This window comes from Mobula hypostoma, chromosome 13 (assembly GCF_963921235.1).
Source record: "Mobula hypostoma chromosome 13, sMobHyp1.1, whole genome shotgun sequence".
Classification (NCBI taxonomy): domain Eukaryota; kingdom Metazoa; phylum Chordata; class Chondrichthyes; order Myliobatiformes; family Myliobatidae; genus Mobula; species Mobula hypostoma.
Window position 1 is genome coordinate 61,477,399 of NC_086109.1, and position 25,036 is coordinate 61,502,434.

At 45.1% G+C, this 25,036-nt stretch overlaps 1 protein-coding gene across 9 annotated transcripts in view; it reads right to left on the reverse strand.

Annotated features, from left to right (window-relative positions):
* Nucleotides 1-25,036, reverse strand: part of lrrk1 (leucine-rich repeat kinase 1) — a 282,207-nt gene that overhangs the window by 165,014 nt on the left and 92,157 nt on the right. For all 9 annotated transcript variants that reach the window (XM_063065804.1, XM_063065802.1, XM_063065800.1 and 6 more), the window contains 5 exons: nucleotides 22,353-22,490; nucleotides 21,184-21,296; nucleotides 17,425-17,495; nucleotides 7,227-7,356; nucleotides 6,735-6,847 (listed from right to left, as the gene is read on the reverse strand). In XM_063065804.1, coding sequence (XP_062921874.1) covers nucleotides 6,735-6,847; nucleotides 7,227-7,356; nucleotides 17,425-17,495; nucleotides 21,184-21,296; nucleotides 22,353-22,490 — 565 coding nt within the window. The remainder of the gene's footprint in view (nucleotides 1-6,734; nucleotides 6,848-7,226; nucleotides 7,357-17,424; nucleotides 17,496-21,183; nucleotides 21,297-22,352; nucleotides 22,491-25,036) is intronic.

Here is a 25,036-nt window from a genome sequence, read left to right on the forward strand (position 1 = left end):
GGAGGCAAAGATGGAATATGAAAGTAAACTAGCCAATAATATTAAAGAAGATGCCAAAAGTTTCTTCAGACACATAAAATGTAAAAGAGAGATGAGAATGGATATCAGACTGTTGGAAAATGATGCTGGAGAGGTAGTAATGAGGGACAACAAAATGGTGGACGAACGGAATAAGTATTTTGTGTCAGTCTTGACAGTGAAGACACCAGCAGTATGGCAGGTTCCAGGTGTCAGGGGTCACGAAACATATAAGGTTACAATAACTCCAGAGAAGGCTCTTGGGAAACTGAAAGGTCTGAAGGTAGATAAGTCACCTGGATCAGATGGTGTACACCCCCAGGATTCTGAAAGAGATGGTTGAAGAGATCGTGGCGGCATTAATAATGATCTTTCAAGAACCGCTAGATTCTGGTATGGTTCTGGAAGACTGGAAAATTGCAAGTGTCACTCCAAGCAGCGAGAGAGGCAGAAGAAAGGAAATTATAGGCCAGTTAGCCTGACCTCAGTGGTGGGAAGATGTTGGAGTCGATTATTAAGGATGAGGTCTTAGGGTACTTGGAGGCATGCGATAAAATAGGCCACAGTCAGCATTTTCCTCATGGGAAAATCTTGCCTGAGAAATCTATTGGAATTCTTTGAATAAATAACAAGCAAGATAGAACATAGACTAGTACAGCACAGTACAGGCCCTTCGGCCCACAATGTTGTGCCGACCCTCAAACCCTGCCTCCCATATAAGCCCCCACCTTAAATTCCTCCATATACCTGTCTAGTAGTCTCTTAAACTTCACTAGTGTATCTGCCTCCACCACTGACTCAGGCAGTGGTGGAGGAAAAAAACAGATAGACAAAGGAGAATTGGTTGATGTTGTGTACTTGGATTTTCAAAAGGCCTTTGACAAGGTGCCATACACAAGGCTGCTCAACAAGCTACGAGCCCGTGGTATTACAAGGAAGATTCTAGCATGGATAAAGCAGTAGCTGATTGGCAGGAGGCAAAGTGTGAGAATGAGGGAAGCCTTTTCTGGTTGGTTGCCAATGACTGGTGGTGTCCCACAGGGCTCTCTGTGTTGGGACCAATTTTTTTAATGTATATGTCAATAATTTGGATGATGGAATTGATGTCTTTGTTGCAAAGTTTGCAAATGATAGGAAGATAGGTGGAGGGGCAGGTAGTTTAGAGGAAGTAGAGAGGCTACAGAAGGACTTAAAGAAATGGCAGATGGAACACAGTGCTGGGATGGTCATACACTTGGGCAGAAGAAATGAAAGGGTTGACTATTTTCTAAATGAAGAAAAAAATACAAAAAAACTGAGGTGCAAAGGGACTTGGAAGTCCTTGTGTAGGATTCCCTGATGGTTAATTTGCAGGTTGACTCTGTGGTGAGGAAGGCATTCATTTCAAGAGGATTAGAATATAAGAGCAAGGATATAATGTTAAGACTTTATAAAGCAGTGGTAAGGCCTCACTTGGGGTATTGTGAGCAGTTTTGGGCTCCTTATCTTAGAAAGGATGTGCTGAAACTGATTCCAGGATTGAATGAACACACACAAAATGCTGGTGAATGCAGCAGGCCAGGCAGCATCTAAAGGAGGAAGTACAGTCGACGTTTCGGGTCCAGACCCTTCATCAGGACTAATGGGAAAAAAAGATAGCAAGAGATTTGAAAGTGGGAGCGGGAGGGAAAGACCCGAAATGATAGGAGAAGACGGGGGGGGGGGGGAGGGGAATGAAGCCAAGAGCTGGGAAGTAGATTGGCAAAAGGGATACAAGGCTGGAGAAGGGAGAGGATCATGGAACGGAAAGCCTTAGAAGAAAGAAAGGGGGAGGGGAGCACCAGAGGAGGATGGAGAACAGGTAAGGAGTTACTGTGAGAGGGAAAGAAAGAGAGAGAGAGAGAGAGGGAAAGAAAGAGAGAGAGAGAGGGAAAGAAAGAGAGAGAGAGAGAGAGGGAAAGAAAGAGAGAGAGAGAGAGGGAAAGAAAGAGAGAGAGAGAGAGGGAAAGAAAGAGAGAGAGAGAGAGGGAAAGAAAGAGAGAGAGAGAGAGGGAAAGAAAGAGAGAGAGAGAGAGGGAAAGAAAGAGAGAGAGAGAGAGGGAAAGAAAGAGAGAGAGAGAGAGGGAAAGAAAGAGAGAGAGAGAGAGGGAAAGAAAGAGAGAGAGAGAGAGAGAGAGAGAGAGAGAGAGAGAGAGAATGAGAATAAATAAGGGATGGGGTAAGAAGGGGGGGAGGGACATTAACGGAAGTTAGAGAAGTCAATGTTCATGCCATCAGGTTGGAGGCTACCCAGACAAGTGCTATACCTGCCCTTACACTTCCTCCCTCACTACCATTCAAGACCCCAGACAGTCCTTCCAGGTGAGGCAACACTTCACCTGTGAGTCGGCTAGGGTGATATACTGTGTCCGGTGCTCCTGGTGTGGTCTTCTATATATTGGTGAGACCCGACGCAGATTGGGAGACTGTTTCACTGAACACCTACGCTCTGTCCGCCAGAGAAAGCAGGATCTCCCAGTGGCCACACATTTTAATTCCACGTCCCATTCCCATTCTGATATGTCTATCCACGGCCTCCTCTATAGTCAAGATGAAGCCACACTCAGGTTGGAGGAACAACACCTTATATTCCGTCTGGGTAGCCTCCAACCTGATGGCATGAACATTGATTTCTCCAACTTCCGTTAATGCTCCTCCTCCCCCTCATACCCCATCCCTTATTTATTTATTTATTCTCTCTTTCCCTCTCACAATAACTCCTTGCCTGTTCTCCATCTTCCTCTGGTGCTCCCCTCCCCCTTTCTTTCTTCCAATAGGCCTTCCGTCCTATGATGCTCCCCCTCCTCCCGCTTTGTATCCCTTTTGCCAATCAACTTCCCAGCTCTTGCCTTCATCCCTCCCCCTTTTGTCTTCTCCTATCATTTCGGGTCTCCCCTTCCCTCTCTCAAATCTCTTACTATCTCCTTTTTTCCATTAGTCCTGACAAAGGGTCTCAGCCCAAAACGTCGACTGTACTTCTTCCTATAGATGCTGCCTGGACTGCTGCGTTCCACCAGCATTTTGTCTGTGTTGCTTGAATTTCCAGCATCTGCAGATTTTCTCCTGTCCAGGATTGAAAGGTTTGTCATATGAAGAGTGTTTGATGGCTCTGGGCCTCTACTCACTGGAATTCAGAAGAATGAGGGGTGACCTTATTGAAACCTATCGAATGGTGAAAGGCTTTGATAGAGTGGATGTTTCCTATGGTGGGGGTGTCTAAGACCAGAGGACATAGCCTCATAATAGTGGGGCATCCTTTTAGAACAGAGATGAGGAGGAATTTCTTTAGCCAGGGGATGGTGAATCTGTGGAATTTATTGCCACAGGCAGTCGTGGAGGAGGAGGAGGAGAAGGTGGCAGTGCGATGCAGCGTGCGCAGCCTCTCTGGTGATGATATCTCTTATCTGTTAAGTAGGAGGCCGTGCACAATTCTGATTTGATGAAGGCAGACGTCATGGAGCATGGAGGTACATCCGGTGAAACTTCTGAAATGCCTGTTTTGCTGCCGTCGCTACTGTGTGATCCAAAATCTCTGGAGGGGAAGGCCCCGAATCCTCAGCTTTGCCTGTTGCTCGGCAGCTGGGGCAGGGTCGAAGCGCTCGGCAGAGATGGTGCTCAGTGCTTGGTGTCGGAGGGCTGGACGGAGGCTTGAAGCTTTCGGACGGACTCAGAGTCGGACTGTGGTCGGGTGCTTCCAGGGTGCTGCATTGGCAAGTTTGCGGTGCTGGAAGCTCATGGCAGGGAGAATTTCTTCCTTCTACCGTCTGCATGAGATGTTGGGGCTATCAGGACTTTGAGACTTTTTTTTACCGTGCCCATGGTCTGCTCTTATCAAATTATGGTATTGCTTTGCACTGTTGTAACTATATGTTATAATTATGTGGTTTTTGTCAGTTTTAGTCTTGGTCCGTCTTGTGGTTCTGTGATATCATACTGGAGGAACAATGTATCTTTTTTTAATGCCTGCATTTCTAAATGACAATAAACGAGGACTGAGTGTCGTCATGATCTAATAATGTATATTTAAGGCAGAGGTTGATAGATTCTTGATTGGTCAGGGCCATGATGAAATAGCAGAGTAGACTCAATGGGCCAAATAGCCTAATTCTGCTCCTATATCTTATGGTCTTATGGCATACCCTGTCCACATCACCCATCATGTACCTAGCTATACAAATCGCATTTACCAATACTTTCCTTTTTTAAATATATATACACTCCTACAAATTTCCTCTCTGTTTCTAGCTCACCTACTATCATACACTAATGAGCACCTTGGCCCCTCTTTACTGAATTCTGAAAACTTCCAACCCTCACAGTTGTTGCTTTTCCTTTGATTTCTTTTAAATCTTTAAATTTTGTTAGCAGCAGCTGGAGTACATTTCTTATTTTGTACCCATAAAGTGGTATACATCGTTTGTGCACTGCATTAAATATTTGCCATTGTTTACTATCTTACCTTCTGGTTATATCTTTGGAACCAACTCATAGTTCATGTGTTTGTAACTTGCTTCATTCAGGTTTGCGGCTAAACTGGTCATTACGTTTTACAAAATTAATTTTCTTACCAGCATTACTCCCTAAAGACACCTTAACTGTCATGTCATTAATTAACCCTTTCTTATTACATGCTATATCTAAAATAGCCCTCTGCTTTGTTAATTGCTCAGCATACTAATCTAGAAAATCATCACATTGTGCTCCAGAAATGTATCACCTCATCATAACTGCTCATTCGATCTGTTCAGTTTACCAGTCCCCCATGATTACTGTACCCCGCTTGTGAAAAGCTCCACTGATTTTTTGATGCATTATAACTGCTACCTGAGGGTCTATGTACAAATCTAATCCTCTCTCTCTTCGCTTCACTGAAAATTACTCCGTATCATAATTTCCCAGGCTAAGCTCCTTCCTCCCTAATGCCTTTACCACATTCTTTAACATCAGGGATACTCCACTACTATTTCCATTTTGCCTTTCAAATGAAACATCATGGAAAGTTTATTGTTTAACTTCAATGGCTTCGCAACCACGCCTCTATGGCGGTAATTAGATCATCTGCATCTACTTCTAATCACACTTTCCCAATGATCTAAATTGTTGAAAATACTGCATATAATTGGATAAACAGCCTTTAGTTTTTCTTTGCAGAATTTTCCCTGCTGACTCTATTTGAAGTGGACTGTTGCATGTACAATATACGTGCAGTTCCTTCACCACCCCCCCCCCCCCGCCATTCGGCCACCGTGCAGTATTTGTTTGACCTTTGTCTTAATTTTTGTCTCCAACCCCACTCCGAACACCCTCCCTTCACTCTGTTTCAAACCCCTTTCTACAACCCACATTGTTCGATTTACGGATGCATTGGTCCCAGCCCTGTTCAGGTGAAACCTGTCCCGGTGGAACAGCTTCCTCGTTCTCCAGCACTGGCACCATTTCCCCATGAATGCAACCAATTTCCCCAACACCAATCTGCGAACCACACGCTCTGTCCTCTGATCTTTCTCCCAGTGCTAACTGATCTGTCACCCAGAGATTATTATTGTCTTTGTGACTCCTGGTTTTAATTTGGGCTCTTGCTCCTTCTTTTTTCTTCAGCAGAACTCTTGCTCTACGTATATCATCGGCTCCCACTTGGATCCTTCCACTTCTGTTCCAGTTTCCTGATGGTTTCAACAGGATGTCTTTACCCATGGTACCACGCAGAGGTCACTGCCCTTGAAACTCACACTCACAACTGCAGAGAACACCATCTATCCCCCAACCTATTCTATCCCTGTTACCACCACATTTTTGCACTTCTCTACAGCAAGTTGCATTTACCTATTTAGCATGGTGTTGTTGTCAGTTTGCTCATTTACCTGGTACTCTATGCTCCCATCCAACCTACGAAAAGCTTTGACCAAGGTTTTCCATCTTCAGAATCCCCTCTATATGTCATATCCTCCGATGCCTCTTTATCAGACCAATATATAGTACCTAATCTGATGGGTGTATCTGCCACCAGGGTAACTATCCCCATCCTTAATCCACTTATAATTTATTTATTGGGATGAGGCACAGAATAGGCCCTTTGGCCCTTTGAACCATACTACCCAGCAGTCCTCCAATTTAACCATAGCCAAATTCAATGACCAATTAACCTAACAACCAGCACATCTTTAGACTGCGGGAGGAAACTGGAGCACCCGGAGGAAACCCACGTGGTCACGGGGAGAACGTACAAACTTCTTATGTGCAGTAGCGGGAATTGAACCCTGGCCGCTGGTACTATAAAGCGCTGTGCTAACCACTATGCTACAGTGCCGCCCCAGTTCCAATATACAGATCTCTTGACCCCAGCTCAGTTGAAGAAAAGTCTCTAAAGACGCAGATCTCTTTGCACAGATGTCGTTAAGAAGCACAGAAGCTGACAGCTTGACAATCCCTTCCACAAAAAAAAGTAATTGTTGCCAGGTCAATTATTTCTGAGATTGACCAGTTTTTCTTTGAAGTTACTGAGGGTTATGGAAGACGTTGGGTAGATTGAATTAAGTCACAGACCAACCATGATCTCATCGAATGGCAAAAAGGCTCGAAGCGGTCCTGCTCCTCTGATTTTATCTGCATCTCATCAGCCCACACCCACAATTTGGCTTCACTCTCATCCTCAACCAAGAACGAATCAATTGCAGTGAAGAAAAAACAGCTTAGTTTACCTTCATTTCTGATCTCGGCTGGAACATTTGAGATATTTAATTTATCGATGTCCAGCTGCCACAGATTAGCTAGCTGACCAAGCTCGGCAGGGAGCTCTCGGATTCCAGGGTTACTGTTGAGGCAGAAAGAAGCAAACCATTCAGACGGATAAAACCTACTTTATTCCACGAGTTGCATATTCGACTGTCTTTCAAGGCACTGCATGTCAAACTCAATTGAATTTTGCTCCTTTGAAGCAAGTTGGGGGTATTATATATAGTAAAATGCAAGTTCAATATCTGCTCAAATTGGAAGCTGAATCATGTCGTGGACAAGTTCAGTTAGGAGAATCTGATAGACATTCAGAGCTGGACAGTAGTATTTACTCACAAAAAAAAGAACGCTTTTACGATATGGTCACAGTTTTAATTGGAACTAGAATGCTTCTTTCTTAATGGAGTGTCCAGAGCAATCCCACAAAATGTGTTCACAGTAAACAGCAGCTAACTTACTTGGAAAGGTACAGCTCAGAGAGCGCACGCAGCCAGCACACCGACTGAGGGACTGAATCCAGAAGATTACTGTCCAGATGCAGGACTTCTAAACATTCACCAAGGATCTGTGGGAATTCAATCACCGAAACTGAAAAAAGAGAGAGAGAGAGAAATCCACCTCATGTCGATTCGTGCTAAAGAGCATTTTGCTTTTGTTTCTGGCAGGTTGTTTTTCTGAGAGGGGCCTGTGTTTATTTGGCACATCAGTGCAAACATTGACTGCACTGATGAAGCTTGGCTCAGCTTTCCAGGATAACAACAGGATTTGGTCTGGCCCAAGTCTCCATACCTACCCTAGTCCTGGTTCCCCTCCCCCTACCAGGAAAATCAATGTTTGTCCAATGTGCGAGATTTATTTTGACACAACAAAGATCAGTTGAAGTTTTTGCTTCCTTTTATAAGGTCTCTGCTCCATGTGTTTTGTTTTAAATATTTTAAGGATGCTCCAAATAATGTTAGTGTGGAGCTCACTGAGGAATCTACTATTTCCATTGGAATGGGGAAAGCTGAGCAAACTTAACACACACAGTGGCACTTGACTGGGTACTTCCTGTACCTAATAAAGTGGCCAGTTAGTGTATGTTCATGGTCTTCTGCTGCTGTAGCCCATCCACTTCAAGGTTCAATGTGTTGTCCATTCAGAGATGCCCTTCCACTCACCACTGCTGTAACATGTGGTTATTTGAGTTACTGTCACCTTGAACCAGTCTGGACCTTCCCCCCTGCCCTCTCTCATTAACAAGCTATTTTCATCCACAGAACTGCCATTCACTGGATTTTTTTTGGTTTCTCGCACCATTCTCTGTAAATTCCAGAAACTGTTGTGCGTGAAAATCCCAAGAGATCAGCAGTTTCTGAGATACTCAAACCACCCCATCTGGCACCAACAATCATTCCATGATCCAAGTCACTTAGACCACATTTCTTCCCCATGCTGATGTTTGGTCTGAACGACAACTGAACCTCTGGGCCATGTCTGCATGCTTTAATGCACTGTTGATGTCACATGATTGGCTGATTAGATACCTGCATTAATGAGCAGGGGTGGCAGGGGGTTACGTGGCCTCAGTCATAGTGAGGACTAGACCTGCTTGCAGCCGCCCGGAATGAGGGGACAAACCCAGTGCTGTCCACCGGGGGGTAGTGTGGTGCGCCGTCTGGAACAGACTCTGTGCTGCCCTCTCGGGGTTTCGCTCAGAAGACGACGAGCTCTGTTCTGACTGACTGCAGATTTTAATGGCACTAAATGGACTGAAGGGCTCAAGCTTGGGGGCGGGGGTAGGGTTGCCAACTTTCTCACTCCCAAAGAAGGGACAAAAGTAGCAGTCAAATACGGGACACTTGTGTTTACCCCGAGAAAGACTACCATGACCATGAAGCCTTGCACGGGCAAATCAGATTTGGCTTAATCTTCCCGATTCTGTTAAGTGAAACTATGCTGTACAGTACATACATTATTTCTATTTTATATAGGTTGTGTATTTATCATATCGTTCCTGCTTTTACTATATGTTAGTGTTATTTTAGGTTTTATGTGTTATTTGGTATGATTTGTTAGGTTTTTTTTGGGTCTGGGAACACTCAAAAATTTCTCCCATATAAATTAATGGTATTTGTTCTTTGCTTCACGCCATTTCGGTTATGAACGGTTTCATAGGAACACTCAAGTAACTAGGAGAGTGGATAGGGGAGAACCAGTGGATGTGGTATATTTCGATTTTCAAAAGGCTTTTGACAAGGTCCAACAGAGGAGATTAGTGTGCAAACTTAAAGCACACGGTATTGGGGGTAAGGTATTGATGTGGATAGAGAATTAGTTGGCAGACAGGAAGCAAAGAGTGGGAATAAATGAGACCTTTTCAGAATGGCAGGCAGTGACTAGTGGGGTACCGCAAGGCTCAGTGCTGGGACCCCAGTTGTTTACAATATATATTAATGACTTGGATGAGGGAATTAAATGCAGCATCTCCAAGTTTGCGGATGACACGAAGCTGGGCGGCAGTGTTAGCTGTCAGGAGGATGCTAAGAGGATGCAGGGTGACTTGGATAGGTTAGGTGAGTGGGCAAATTCATGGCAGATGCAATTTAATGTGGATAAATGTGAAGTTATCCACTTTGGTGGCAAAAACAGGAAAACAGATTATTATCTGAATGGTGGCCGATTAGGAAAAGGGAAGGTGCAACGAGACCTGGGTGTCATTATACACCAGTCATTGAAAGTGGGCATGCAGGTACAGCAGGCAGTGAAAAAGGTGAATGGTATGCTGGCATTTATAGCAAGAGGATTCGAGTACAGGAGCAGGGAGGTACTACTGCAGTTGTACAAGGCCTTGGTGAGACCACACCTGGAGAATTGTGTGCAGTTTTAGTCCCCTAGTCTGAGGAAAGACATCCTTGCCATAGAGGGAGTACAAAGAAGGTTCACCAGATTGATTCCTGGGATGGCAGGACTTTCATATGACGAAAGACTGGATGAACTAGGCTTATACTCATTGGAATTTAGAAGATTGAGGGGGGATCTGATTGAAACGTATAAAATCCTAAAGGGATTGGACAGGCTAGATGCAGAAAGATTGTTCCTGATGTTGGGGAAGTCCAGAATGAGGGGTCACAGTTTGAGGATAAAGGGGAAGCCTTTTAGGACCGAGATTAGGAAAAACTTCTTCACACAGAGAGTGGTGAATCTGTGGAATTCTCTGCCACAGGAAACAGTTGAGGCCAGTTCATTGGCTATATTTAAGAGGGAGTTAGATATGGCCCTTGTGGCTAAAGGGATCAGGGGGTATGGAGGGAAGGCTGGTGCAGGGTTCTGAGTTGGATGATCAGCCATGATCATACTGAATGGCGATGCAGGCTTGAAGGGCCGAATGGCCTACTCCTGCACCTATTTTCTATGTTTCTATGTAACACTCTACCTTAGTGGGGGAAATGCAGGACAAGGGTGGTCTCGTACAGGACAAACCAATTTTGCCTAATATACGGGATGTCCCGGCTAATACGGAACAGTTGGCAACCCTGGGGGGGGGGGGGGGGGGTCGCCTGCTTTACAGCTGCGAAGAGAGAGAGGCGTCCGAGCTGGTTCATTCCACGGGGGTGGGGGGGGGCAGCACGGCACGTTGTAGTCGACTGAAGATTTCAGTGGACTGAGGGGTCTAGACCATACACAGTTATATTTTGCATGCTTGTATTTTACTAATATTGTGTATGTGCTTGAATATGCGAGGACTGAGGCTCAAACCATGGTGTCACCTGGTGGACCTCAGGGACGGCACACTCTACCGCGGGCGGCATGGTGCAGCGTCCAGACTGGAAGGTCTATAATGGTTGACCGATGATTTTGATGGGCTGGTGGGGGAGAGAGATCCGGACTAAACACATGTATTCTGCGTTGTTATATTTTACTGATATTCTATACGTGCTTGTTGTTTTGTGTATGCGAGGACTGGGCCCCAAGCAGCAGTACCGTCTGGGGGAGCGGGGGCATCAGGGCTGGTGCGCCCCCGCACAGAGTCCACGCTGGAGTCAGTGCTGCCCCCTAGTGTTCGCTCAGTGGGAGATGGACTCCATTGTGGTTGACTGTCGACTGATGGCACCAGTTTTGGAACTCTTTTATTGTGTGATTGTGACACCATTTGTGCTTGCTGTCCTGTGTGTGCTTTGTGGGACTGCTGGTACTCTGTCCTGCACCTTGCTCCTGGAGTAACACCATCCTGTTTGGCTGTATTCATCAGTATTCATGTATGGTTGAATGACAACTAAACTTGAAATTATAGGCATCCGTTAGTCTCCTGAGACCATGGATTTGCGCCTTGGAAAGTTTCCAGGGTGCAGGCCTGGGCAAGGTTGTATGGAAGACCATCAGTTGCCCATGCTGCAAGTCTCCCCTCTCCACGCCACCGATGTTGTCCAAGGGAAGGGCACAAGGGCCGATACAGCTTGGCACCGGTGTTGTTGCAGAGCAATGTGTGGTTAAGTGCCTTGCTCAATTACACAACATGCTGCCTCAGCCAAGGCTCGAACTAGCGACCTTCAAATCACTAGACGAATGCCTTAACCACTTGGCCACGCGCCAACACTTGAAATTAGTTGCATTAATATGAGAAAGCTGTTTCTTCTGGTTAGAGGGTTTGCAATATGGTCCATAAAGGTGGAGTCGAGAAAAAACAGAAACAATACTAAACCAAACCCAACATTCAAGGTTGGTTTGTGATACTATTTCATATGTCCAACTTTGCTTCTTTTTTGGTAACAAAGAACTACCAATCTCAATGTAAAGTCTGCAACTGACCAGCACCTGTTGAAGAGCGTGCCAAATCCTGTCAGCTTTAGGTGCGGGGGCAGCTCTTCCTGAGGCAACGTCGTCTCAAATAACATAATTAGCTGCTACTTAATATGCTCCATTTTAGATCTTAGTTTGATCAAATCAGCCATTAACTTTCTAAATTTTAGAGAATACCACTGTGGTTTGTATAATCTAGCCTCCAAGTTTAACTCTTGGCACTTAAGAACTATTTTGGTCTGTGCAGCTGTGCTTCTGGCTTAAACTGACATATCCACCTTCTGCTGTGCACGGTACTTCGGATGTGGTCTAACCAGAACTTTGAATAGACATAGCCTGATTTTGACAGCCTTGCATTCCAGCGTCTGAGATAAGATTAACGTTCCAGTAGCAGCCCTGATTCCCAAAAGTCGGACAAAAGGTTGTCAATTTGAAATGGTAACTCTGTTTCTCTTTTCACACGTGTGGGACCTGGCCTGCTGAGTGTTTGCAGCATATTCCAGTTTATTATAGAGTGTAATTGGCTAACCATTTCCATAATATTTTAATGATTACGGCTGTCAGTAAGTTTAAGTGGTTTAGAAACTCTGGCCTAGAAAGTCTGCCTGTGCAGATGAAAATTGTGTTGGGGCAATTTTCTACTTATTTCCAAGTGAGTTAATGCCGGTCATAATTAAGGAATGGGTTTTCTGTTGTAACAATTGCAGGTACTTTAAAGTTTGTAGTCCCACTGACTGAAATCCCAACATCAGCAACGTGATGCAAAAAAATCCACTACCATATTCTCACACCGCGAAATTCACTGCCACACCGTCAGTACCGCGAAATTCACTGCCACACCGTCAGTACCGCGAAATGCACTGCCACACCATCAGTACCGCGAAATGCACTGCCACACCGTCAGTACCGCGAAATCCACTGCCACACTGTCATAAAATGATTTTTATCAACACATAAAAATTTCAGATCTGGAGTTTCTAAGCATTTAACCTCGTTAAGACCTCAACCACATTGGTCTGAATCCCAGAAGACCCAAAATGAAGTTATCTGAAAGGTCAGGCACATTTCTCCTGAACTGACAGGCAGGATACTGCATAACTCTAATAGAATAGGGTTCCAGAAATTTCTATTTCCATTTCAGATTTCCAGCCTCTGCACTTTTCTTGATGTTGATATTTCTGCAACATTTCACTGCACCTGCTGGTACTTTGCTGTTATTTAAAAGATTACCTTTAACAATTGGACCGCCCTCTTTTAAACGTAATCAAATGTGAAGAAAAGTCTTTGTCCCTAACCATTAACACTGTTTCTCTTCAGAAAGACATTGATGATCTGCTGAGTGTTTCCAGCAATCTGTTTTTTATTCAGATTTCCAGCATCTACATGTCATGTTGATTTTCCGATTTCCTTTCACGTGCCCTTTTTGTCACTGTTAACAGCTGCTTAATTACCTCATCACTAATACTGGCAGCAGCTTTGTCTTTTGGTTCTATATTGTACTCAGTTCCATGACTGCTCTGTGCACTCCAGTAAAGTTCTTGCCCTTTATGGGAATAGTTTCTTCTGAGTCATTTTTTTCTTTGAACACCTTCCACAGATCTTTAGTTGTTTCACCCGCAAACAGTCGCCTAGTTTTCTGTGGACACAATCTCACCAGATGAGGTCAGCTTTATCTAAAGCTAAACTTCTCCTTTCAAATACTGCAATTAAAGTTATACACATTATTAAGTATGTTAGATGTATACTTCTGCAGTTATTTCCAGCATGTTGCTCTTTATGGAATGCAATACCCCTTGATGGTTCTGCTACTCTACCCAAACCACAAGCAACAAATTCATCCTCTTGCTAATACATTTATTCTATAAAAACCCTGCAATCCAAGATTCTTCTGGCTTGTTTGTTCACCATGATTATACAGTAGACCAACAGCTCGAACTCAAAGTCCTTCAACTTTGTTTTGTTGCGGCTGCTCTTCTCTGTGCCCTGTGGGTCATCAGGCCACAACCTTGCTGACGAAGGGTCTCGGCCTGAAACGTCGACTGCGCCTCTTCCTATAGATGCTGCCTGGCCTGCTGCGTTCACCAGCAACTTTGATGTGTGTTGTTACCTTGCTGTTTCCTCAGCATTTGTCTGTGTTTTTTTTTACGTGACTGAGTTGCTAGCTCGACGTTCAACCCAGCACAGGTGGAAAGTGTGCAAGGAGCCAGCTGGATTCGAACCAGGGACCCCTCGCCTCAGAAGTCTGGCATGGATGCCACTGCACCACTGGCCGGCTGTCAACTTCTTTTGAAATTCCTTTAATGTACCGTCATGTTTCCACTGCCTGCTGGAGTCCCCTCCCTACTGAAGTCACCTCACTCCCACCAGGCCCATTTCTGCCTTTCCTTAATTTATACATTGAGTGTTTCCAATCCCAGCCAGCTTGCAACCATCTGTCAAACTTCCACATCTCTTACTCTAAATTTGCATCTAAATCCATTCCGTGTACCCCTGCACTCCTGGTGTTTCCATAAGGAATGTTCATTTGAGCTGCGAACCCTTCTGCCCTCTTTTCAGTTTACACCATTTTCCCCTTCTTGGTTTACCTACTTCCCATCTTCCAGTTTCTTTCAACCCATGGCACCCGGCTATTGCTTTAACCTCTTCCCTTTCATCTATTTTAGCACTAATACAACGATACTTTACCACTCGCTCTCCTTCCTAGCCATGAATGTTTACATTCCTGCAACCATCCCATTTATCCTTCCTGCTGGGACTCAAGCCCCAGCTCAGCTCAGATGTGAACCTGTCCAAGTGACACATTTCCTTCCTATCCCAGTACTGGAGAACGTTTCACTAAATGGGCTCATTCATCTCAGACCGCTTCCACCATGTGTTCACTTTCCTAATGAAAACAGAAAATGCGGGTCACTTTTGTAGGTTAGGGAGCAGTGGTGGAGAGAGAAACAGAATTAACGCTTCAGTTCAGCAACTGACTGACACCGGATGTGAATCATTAAATCTTTCTCTTTCCTTTTGAAAATTTCCAACCTTTTCTGATTTTATGCCAGGTTTTTGCTTCTTGATCTCCTTCCTGTACAGCTCATCTCTATTTAGTCGAGGTAATGTTGCAGACATTAAGACCCTTAGGATCGTTTTTGCTTTAATTACTGCGTGAATGGAACTTATTGTTCAACTCACTGTTGGTCGCAGTCTGCGCTCAAATCTCATTTCAGTCTGGCTCTAAACGTCCCTCTGCTTAGTAACAAGTAGCCAGTCCTCAAGCCCTTTCCTCAGGAGGGAGGTACAGGAACCTGAGGACCCACACACTCAATGATTCAGGAACAGCTACTTCACCTCTATCCTCAGATTTTCTGAATGGTCCATGAACCCATGACTCCTTTTAGTGGCAGCATTTCCTAACTTTGTAATTTATAGCAATTTTATGTTTTTGCACTGCACTGTTCCCGGCAAAATGACTTTCACGTCATATAAGACAGTCATAATTAACCTGGTAACATATTACTGAGCGTTTGACAGTACCAGTGACCCGGGTTCAATTCCCACCGCTGTCTGTAAGGAGCTTGTACATTCTCCCCGTGACCACATGGGTTTCCTCCCACAGTCCAAAGATGTACCAGTTGGTAGGCTGGTTGGTCATTGTAAATTGTCGGTGATTAGGCGAGGGTTAAATGGGGAATTGCTGGGCAGCGTTGCTCGTAAGGTTTGAAGGGCCTATTCTGCGCTGTGTCTCAATGAAAAAAACAAGTGTTTACTGCAGTTGCTAGAGTCACAAACTTGAACTGTTGACTGTCCCTGCTTCCACAACTGCTGCCCGACGAGTTCCTCTGCTTTTATTTCGGATCTGAGGGGGTGGCACTGTGGTGTAGCGGTTAGTGTCAAGGCGTTACAGCGCCCAAGCTGGGTTCAAATCAGCTGCTATCTATAGGGAATTTCTACGTTCTCCCCGTGACTATGTCGGTTTACTCTCTCACACTAATTGGTCACGTGGATGTAATTGGGCAGAACAGGCTCACTGGGCCGAAAGAAGATAACATTTCTACTGTTTGCAACTGCACCTGAGTTTCCGTCCAGCCCTCGACTCTGGCAGATGGCTGATCCGTATCAGGCTCTAAACGTCCACTGTGCACTCTTCCTCTCCACGCTTTGCTTCATGAGACTACGTCCTGTCTTTTCATAGCACACACAGGAATAGGAACAGGAGGAAGCCACTCACTCGCTCCTCCAAGATTGACAGTCCATTTAATAAGGTCAAACTTCAACTCCACACCACTGTGGTAACCTATCCCTCCCCCATTTATTAAGAACCTACATACGACTCAAGTCTTAACAACATTCAAAAACTCTCCCTCCCCTTTGTAGAGGGCTCCAGACTCATAATCCTCAAGAGCATGTATAAAAAGATCACTTTATCCCTGTCTTGAATGAGTGAACCTTCCCTTTGAACAGTCATCCTTAGTTCCATGCTCTCCCACATGAAGGAACTTCCTCTCCTCCTCTCCTCAGTCCATCAATCACCTTGGACTCCCTTCTAATCCTCCCCTTCTCCTCTCTATACTGGCCATCACCCCTCTTCGCTCTCAGTCCTGATGCAGGGTAATGACTCAAAACAGACAATCCCTTACCTGCACAGATGCTGTGTGACCTACTGAGGTCCTCTGGGAGATCATGTTTTGCTCGGCATCTGAAGACTCTTGTATCTCAAACTTGTTCATTAATACTATTTACAGAAAGAAACCTGCCAGCTTTATGCCATCCAGTCTACTTGTGACTTCAGTCCCACACCAAGATGGTTGGCTCTTAACAACTCTGAGAGGTGACCTTAAATGCCACCCTATCACATTCACTGGCTACCATGAACTGTAGGGAGTGGCCATCAACACCTGTCTGAGGGTAGGTAACAGCGAGTGATAAACAGCAGCCTTGCCAGCAGAATGCCATCAGGATGAGAAGAGAACAATGTATTTGAGAGCTTTATGGAAGGGGGAGTTGCATATTTGGCAACAGATGTTTAATGGAAAGGGTGTTAGGTCTGATCTAGGATTTACATGGACAAGTAAGACGGCTCGTCCTGTAATGAATGCCTTGGTGATACAGACTCTGAGTGAATAGACTCAAGGAGCCACCTCAGTGTTCAGAAGCTCACAAAGGTAGACAATTATCAACTGCAAACCGTTTGTGAACCAGGACATGGTGGGCAAATTCCTCAGTGCGGCGAACACTCAAGGTACTTGGGAAAGTCTGGAGAAGACGGACTAGAGGTGAGAGTAGGAGGAACGCAAAGACACAAGCAACCGCCGACGTTGGAATCTGGAGCGACAAACAGGGCGGCGTGATGGTGTAGCGGTTAGCGTAACTGCATTACACCGACAGAGAGACCGGGAGGTTCAGCTCTGCCACAGTCTGTAAGGAGTTTGTACTGCTGCAGAAACTCTATCGTGTGGGGAGGAAAGGAACTGTTGGCAATTCTGGTCAAAACCTTGCATCAGGATAGGGATCAGAAGGAATGAGAAGGCTGGATATTCAGCACACAATTATTTAGGTTCCTGTCCATGAAAACCTGGCGGTCTACCAGGATGATTCAGAGTGAACTGTGAGACAAAGAAAGGCAAGGACAGTGAGTGAAGAGTGGCTTGAAGGACTTGATCAGTGTGATGCCTAAAAGGGAAAATAAACATCAAGCCTTTATCTTGGGAGAGAAGGCAGGTTTCTCTGTTTATGAGGGGGATCAGAACATTCTCCAGTCAATTACAGACTGGCTTGGTATCACTAATTTAATTGCTACACGCGAGCACTGAAAGAAACAGCAGGTAGGGGCAGATCAGCTGTGTGTGTTGCACGACCTGTTGCCACGTCTGCCTCACACGGATCCCTTACCCGAGTCCGAACTTCTCTTCAGTCGCATTGTAAAAAAATTGACTTTCCTTGTCCTGGAGGAATCTTCTCCCCTGCAAATGGGAACAAATGGGCAGCTTGCAGTCACAGCTCACAGCTGTGGGAATCTCTCCTTACCCCCACGGAGTGTGACTGGCCGCTGGCTCCTACTAACCAAGGACTCCTGTCCTGTGTCCCTCACACACCACCCCTGCCCCTCCCCCCACCCCACACCCCTCCCCCACACCTTTCCTCTGCCCCTCCCCCCATGCCCCCTGCCCCTTCCCCACATGCCCCCTGTCCCTCCCCGCCACCCACATGCCCCCCCGCCTCCCCACACCCCTCCCCCCACACTCATTCTCACTGCTCCTCGTCATCACTCCCAACAGCTACTATTTCCCCCTTGCCTTGCCCCTATCCCTGCTGCCCTTTCACCCTCAGAGTTGGGTGACAGTGAACAGGCCCAGGCCCCGGTCCCACAATCCCAGGAAAAGGCATTGAGGATGTTACCATGATTAAACACTACACCGCCAGGGCAAATCAGAACCCTGATTGACTGCAGAGGTTTGCACACTGATAGGGATTGGGGAGCTGCCTTCAGATGGGGAGACACGATGACTCCAAGACCAGCAAGAGCCATCAGGAAGGCAAAGTGTCAGTCTGCACAGAAACTTCAGAGACACCTTTGTGACACCAGGTTTATGTGGCACATGTGGCAAGGTATTCAAACTATAAATGATTACATCCTGTCAATGACAGCAACGCCTCCCAACCTGACAGGCTGAGTGCCTCCTGTACACAATTTGAAGCACTGATTGAAATGACTTCGAGGAAAGCCCCCTCTTCCCCTGAGGAGCAGGCACCTTCTCTGGCCGTAGCAGGGTTGAGCAGGTTTCTGGCCAGGTTACGCCCACAAAAAGCTGCAGGGCCTGACAACGTACCTGGTCAGGTGCTGAGGGAGTGTGCGGCCCAGCTAAAGGGGTCTGAATGGATATCTTTAATATCTCTTTGCAACAGTCCACTGCCCCCGCAGGCTTCAAGGCATCCACCGCTTTTCAGGTGCCCAAGAGAGCAAAGGTTAACTGGCCTACGGTTATCACCCTGTGGCACTGACTTTAACAATCATGAAGTGCTTTGAGCGGCTGGTAGTGGATCATATAAAATCCCACCTTCCAGCTACATTGGAACCTTCTCAGTTTGCCTCCCACTCAATCCAATAGCCTCGGTCCTCCACTCCAGCCTGCCTCACCTAGAAAACAATGCCGCATATGCCAGAAAATTTAACACGATTATCTCTCAGAGGCTGGCGGGTAAACTGTCCTTCTTGGGATTCAACACCCCTCTGTGTAACTAGGTCTTAGACTTGTTGAGAGAAAGACCTCTGTCAAGTTGGCAGCAAAATCTCAAGCCCCATCATGCTGTGCACTGGTGCACTCCCCCACCCCCCTGGGGTTGTATGCTCGGTCTGCTGTTGTTCACACTGCTGACTCTCAACTGCACCGCCAGGTGGAGCTCAAAAAGCACGGTGAAGTTTGCTCACGATGCAGCTCGGTGATGTGGTTGATGATACTACAGCGGCTGACCTCATCAGTGACAACGAGGAGCTGGCACACAGAGACAGAGGTAGAGACGCTTGTCAAATGGTGCGAGAACAACGACCTGAGTCTCAACGTGGCCAAGACAAAAGAGATGACTGTGGACTTCTGGAAGGCACAGGTCAGCCACTCTCCATTGCACATCAATGGCTCTGCCGCGAAGAGCACAAAGTCCCTTGGTGTGCACATAACAGACGATCTAACCTGGACCCACAACACCTCCTCACAAGTCAACAAGGCACAGCAGCGTTTATACTTTCTGAGCAGACTGAGGTGTGCAAGGCTCACCACCCTTCTAACAACTTTCTATGGGAGCACCATTGAGAATGTCCTGTCTGGCTGCATCATTGGTTGTATACATGTACAGTCAAGATGACAATAAACTTGAACTTCAACTCCCACCAATGTTCTTCTCCTTCTTCTTAAGTCCCATCACCCCCATTGGGACAGAGGCTGCCGGCAGTAGCTTGCCTGTGTCCCCTGTCCTAGGCCAGTTTTTCATGTTGCCTCCAGAAGTGGCCCATCTTCTTGATGTCTCCTTCCTCTCCCAGGGATGAGGTCCCTGGAGCTTCTGCTGGCGTTTCTGTAGCTCTGGGTTTTTACGGGATGGGGTTGCTAGCTCCATGCCCAACCCCTCTCTTTTCACAGCCGGGCTTGGGACCGTCCAGGGCAGAGTTCCACCAACATTAGAGACAGTTCTAATAGATCTTCTGCTGATAGCGAGGCATTGAAATACCATTAAAGTTGCTATGATGATAGAGGAGACAAAAGACCGCAGAACCAAGAACAACAAACAACCTGCAGGAAGAACTCAGCGGTCCAACAGCCCCAGACACCGCTTGATCCCGAGGTCTTCCAACAGATTGTTTGTTGCTACGATGACACACTGAAATGTTTAAAACATTAAAGCAGAGCAAAATTTAAATAAAACCTCCCCTCCCCCCCCATTCTCCAAATCTGTAGTTTGTGAATCCCTGTTCAGTTTCAGACTGGCTAGTGTTGGTGGAACTCTGGGGAGTCCCAGCACAATTGGTTACCAGACTGCAGCACCAAATCCACTGACACCTGGAATGGTGTATCCCAGAAAGACACCAGGTCCAACTTTGGAACTGTCTGCCACAGCCAGCGGGATCCAACAAACGCCCCATTGCCATGCAATGGGCACATTATGGAGACGCCTGTTGTACATGGGCATAATTTTCCAGTGAATTACTGGCAACCCTCAGCACCAAATTCTCCTGACCTACTCCAGAAGGAAAATGAACAAGGCAAGCGCTAAACACACAAGACACAGAAGGTACTGTTTATAGAAGTGAGGGAATGTGTGGCTGGTTGGACTCATGAGTAACATAGAAGCCACGCACACTGAGGTTTGTGACTTTAGTTCGTTCCGCAGTTCCAGTGCCTGGACAGATTCAGAGCTCTTGCATGCCCAGCTGACTGCCCCAGCAGCAGAATGGAGTCTGCAGTGTTATCTCTGGGGGTGGGCTCTGATGGGAATGTGTGGAGAAACCAAAGGCTGGTACCACTCGTTGGGCTGAAAGGCCTGTTTCTGTACTGTATGTCTCAACAAATCTGTAATGGCCTCATCTATTCAGTAGAACTGGAGGCAAAGAAAGAGAACCCTTAAAGGGGTGAACTTTTCCCCAAATACTCACTCCACCGGCAACCCCAGCTCATCTTTCTTGCCAAGATCTGGAGTGGTTCAATGCCTTTTACCACACTGGTGCTCCTCCCCTTCCCTTTGGTCTTCTGTCCTCTTTTATCAGATTCCCCCTTCTCCAGCCCCTTATCTCTTTCACCCATCCACTTCTCAGCTCTCTATTTCACCCCTCCCCGTCTCCTGGTTTTACCAATCACCTACAACCTTGTACTTTGTCCTCTCCTCCCCCCACTTTCTTACTCTGACTTCTCATCTTTCTTTCCAGTCCTTATGAAGGGTCTTGGCCCGAAACAACAACTGTTTAACTCTTTTCCGTAGATGCTGCCTGGCCTGCCGAGTTCTTCCAGCATTTTGTTTGTGTTACCTTTTACCACTGACAGCTGCACCTGTCAGCTACTTCAATTGACCCCAGTCTCCTGGAATCTCAGCCCCACCACTTGTTGAATGCATTATCAAGGAGAAAACAGGACAGGTATCGCACTGTCACAAATACAGAGTACTTACTTTCCAAACTGATTTCGAGAGAGATCCAGCGACTTGATATTGTGGCATTGCCATCTGTCTACTGGGGGAAGAGACTGCAACTGATTGCCAGAGAGCTTCAGGGAATTCAGGGCCTGGTGTAAGTTACAACAGAGTTTAGAGATTATTTTTCTGCAAGTTCATAGCACAAACTAACACCAAAATATTCACTAACTTTGAACAGCAACGCAGCAGAGCACAGTTTGAAGGTGAGTAAAGGGCCCAAGGAGCTGAAGGAGATAGCTTACCAGAAGAAGCTGGTAACATGGTGATCACAATGAGGAGATATCAGCAGTGCAAGTGAGGACTATGCTGGAGCGCCATCTACTGTTCCGGTAGGAGTATTGCAATGGTGAGAGTCCTAAACCATGACATGCTGGTGTGAAGGTGTAATACAACAGGCCACTGTTCTCCAAGGCTCTGCACGCACAAGGAAACACTAGGTGTACAGCAACAGTGGGCTTTCCACAGTAATTCTCCATTTTCCTCCCTCTGACTTTTTCAGGGAAGCTTACAGAACACTCCCCGGACATCTGCGGCTTTCAATTAGATCTTGGCTGACCTCTCTCTAGGGTTCATTCAAATACATTTGCTTCACATTCCTCGGTACCCATACATTACAAAAACCTTTAAATCGAGGTGGTAAAAGCCTCTAGTTTGATGCTCAGCAACTGAAGCATTTTCAAGGGAGGCTGGATTAGGGATAGGGCAGAGTTTCAAGATTCCACTATTTTGTGCCCGGAGAGCTAATTCTGGATTTTCCTCCTGGGTAGCTTGAATCTGATTTCATGCTCATACAACCAATCCTCATAACTTCTAACTCCAAACTGCAATAGTGTATCCTATTAGCCCACTTCAGTGCCTCTGATGGCTAAATGGAAGGCAGTGCTCCAGCTGGATATCCACTAAGCTTTTGTTCAATCTTCTAACATGATAACTTCCTTCTCACATCTACACGATGCACTGACATCTGTGGAGTTTTACATACTTCCACACCATCAATGTAAGTGGCCTTTTGTTAAAAGTTATGGTCCCATTTGGAGAAAGCCCATGGACATCCAATGTGTGAACTTTTGCAACCATTTGGGCTCTGCATTGAATGACTGAAACAGAGCTTTTATATGCAAAAGAAAAACAATCTGGAGAAATACCTGAAGCTCAAAGATGTTCGATGGCAATTCCTTCAGTAAATTGTCAGAAAAGTCTGCTTCCTTCAGATAATTTTTCCAGAAGACACAAAGACTGTTTGGGAGGGATTCCAATGAATTTCTGGAAACATTACAAAATTTCTGGAAGAAAAGAATTTGCATTTTAGCTGTACGTTAATTATCTCCTGAACTGTTGAGAAGTCAGAGGTGAAATGTAAATTTTCTTTACAGAGAGATTCAGGACTGTGTAAAGGTACACAATCATGAGCCAAGGAAGTAGAGAAATTAAAAACAAAAGAGAAAATGCTGCAAATAATCATCAGATCTTCTGTAAAAATATGTAATATCCTCGGCAAGACTATGTTTTATTTTATTAATACAGTTATGCCATTAGGTATTTTATTTTCTGCAGATTTTCTCAAAATGCAATGTGTTCCTTTAATTACGTTGTACAAGTGAGTATTACATTTCTTTTGACATTTAAAATAATAATTCAGTTGATTAAGTTAGGCTTATTGTAATAGCCAACAGGATTTATCTTACTAATATTTTGTCTAGTAAGATGCCCTGGAACATTCTAGAGAGATTGGGGTAGCTATTTTCTGGAGAGAGTGCAGAAGTTTTGGCAGAAGGCGACGAAAGAAGGAAAATAGGAAGACAACAAACACAGCAGAAGAACATGAACTCATTTGGAAGGACAGATATGGCTCCCGGAAAATCCTCATGCAGACAATGGTCTCATGGAGAATGTACAGATAACTTCTAATTAGCTAGTTATCGCACGACCTTGGAGAAAGTTCGATGCCTTGCCCTTGGGAGTTGCATTGGACATATATTTACGTTTTGCTTGGACTGTATTTTCAGGCAGAATTGTTCAGTACTGTGAGAAAGCGAAGTGAAGCAAACTAGATTGATTACACAACAATAAGCCCCAACGATCATGTGCCTACTACGGACTAATATACATGCAATGGGTCCTTTTCTTTAATTTGTTTGTTATAGTTTATATTATGTTGTCAATACAAATTTTAATCTAAGTTTATATTGGTGTGAGTTAAATTATTGCTTCCTGGTGAACATTAAATTTGCATGGGTGGTCAGAGTTCAAACAACTATCAGTCCTACTTTCCATTTGCGTTTAATGTTTTGTGTTTACCTGAATCATATTTACCCTAGATATGTTTATTTATTGGTAATGATCTTTTCATTGTTATTTCCCCTACATTGTTGCTGTTAATTTGCATTCACAGTACTAACCAACTCATTACGAGTCTATGGTGAGAGGGTGACATATAGAAAGAGAAAGAAACTGAATGCCAAAGAAGTACAGAAGGTTGTAAAATGATTCATGTGATCATCAGCTTTATAAATTGAGGATGATTTATGCATTAGAGAGCTTTGCTCATGTTAGATACTCATTTGAGAAACTGGATGTCCACCTTGGAAATAAAAAGATTGAGAAGATAGGACCAGTGGATCATTACAACACAGAAAGCCCTCCAGAATATCCTGTAAAAGCTACATTTTTACAGGGCCATTTCAGATTCCCCTATTCCATCGTCCTTCCCTATAGCCAGGCAGCCTTCCCCTTCAATTACTCATCTTATTCCTTTTTGCAGTCTGTGACTGAATGTTCTTCCACAAACCCTTCACCAATACATTTCTGTCACAACTTGAGGAGGTTACTCTCATATTACCTGCAGTTCTCTTAGCTGTTACTTTAAAATTTATCTTCCTTGGTTTGGAACTCTTCTGAGCAGTGGGAAGAGCATGGCATAATTCACTTTGTCTAGTCATAGAAACAGAGTGCCAGAGTAGAAACATTCCTGTTTACTCTTCTCCCAGCGCTCTCTGTTCTAAAGAAAACACCTTCTGAAATTTCTCATTTTCAGGTGCATTGGCCTCAACTCACAAATCTCTAGCAAGTTCATATTAATAAAGAAAATAAAAGCAAATATTAATAGTGCTCCCAACAATCATTTCCAGAATATGCCCTTTCAGTTTACTGACCTGTACTTCCTATGGGTTAATGAACTAACATTAGCAATTTTCCATGTCTCTGGAATCATATCCGATGAGGATTTAATGTTTATGAGCGGTAGTTCTGAGATTGTAACCCTTTGTTCACTTAGCAACTTAGGATACATCCTAATTAGACCAGAAAACTTTAGCCTATTGAATACCATTTGGAAAACCAAGCACCCCCACCCCACAACCAGCCCACCTACACACACAATTTTGTCAATATTTATGCTCACTATTATCTCCTGCCTCTATTTATTCATCATGATTTTGACTCTTTCAGTTTCTCCAATTGCTCCTGTACAGACCTTCTGTCTCAGCCTTAGCTGGCCCCACCCTCCCTTGTACAAAGAAGAATTCTGAATTCTGTATTTCCTTGCAACATAGAAGGAAGCCATTTCAGCTCATTGAGCTTATTCTGGCTCACGGGACTATCCCACTGGCCCACAAGCAGGACACAAGGAAATGGGGGCAGGGCTAGGCCACTCCAGGCTGCTTCAACATTAAATATGATAATGGTTGATCTATGCTGGCCTCAAGTCCCTTCCCATTGCTCCTCAATCTTTCAAATACTCTGCTATCTCTAAATTCACTGTCACATGGCATCACTTAGCTGAATCACAGAGGAGAAGACATTTATGACACCAAAGTGGGTCATTTAGCCA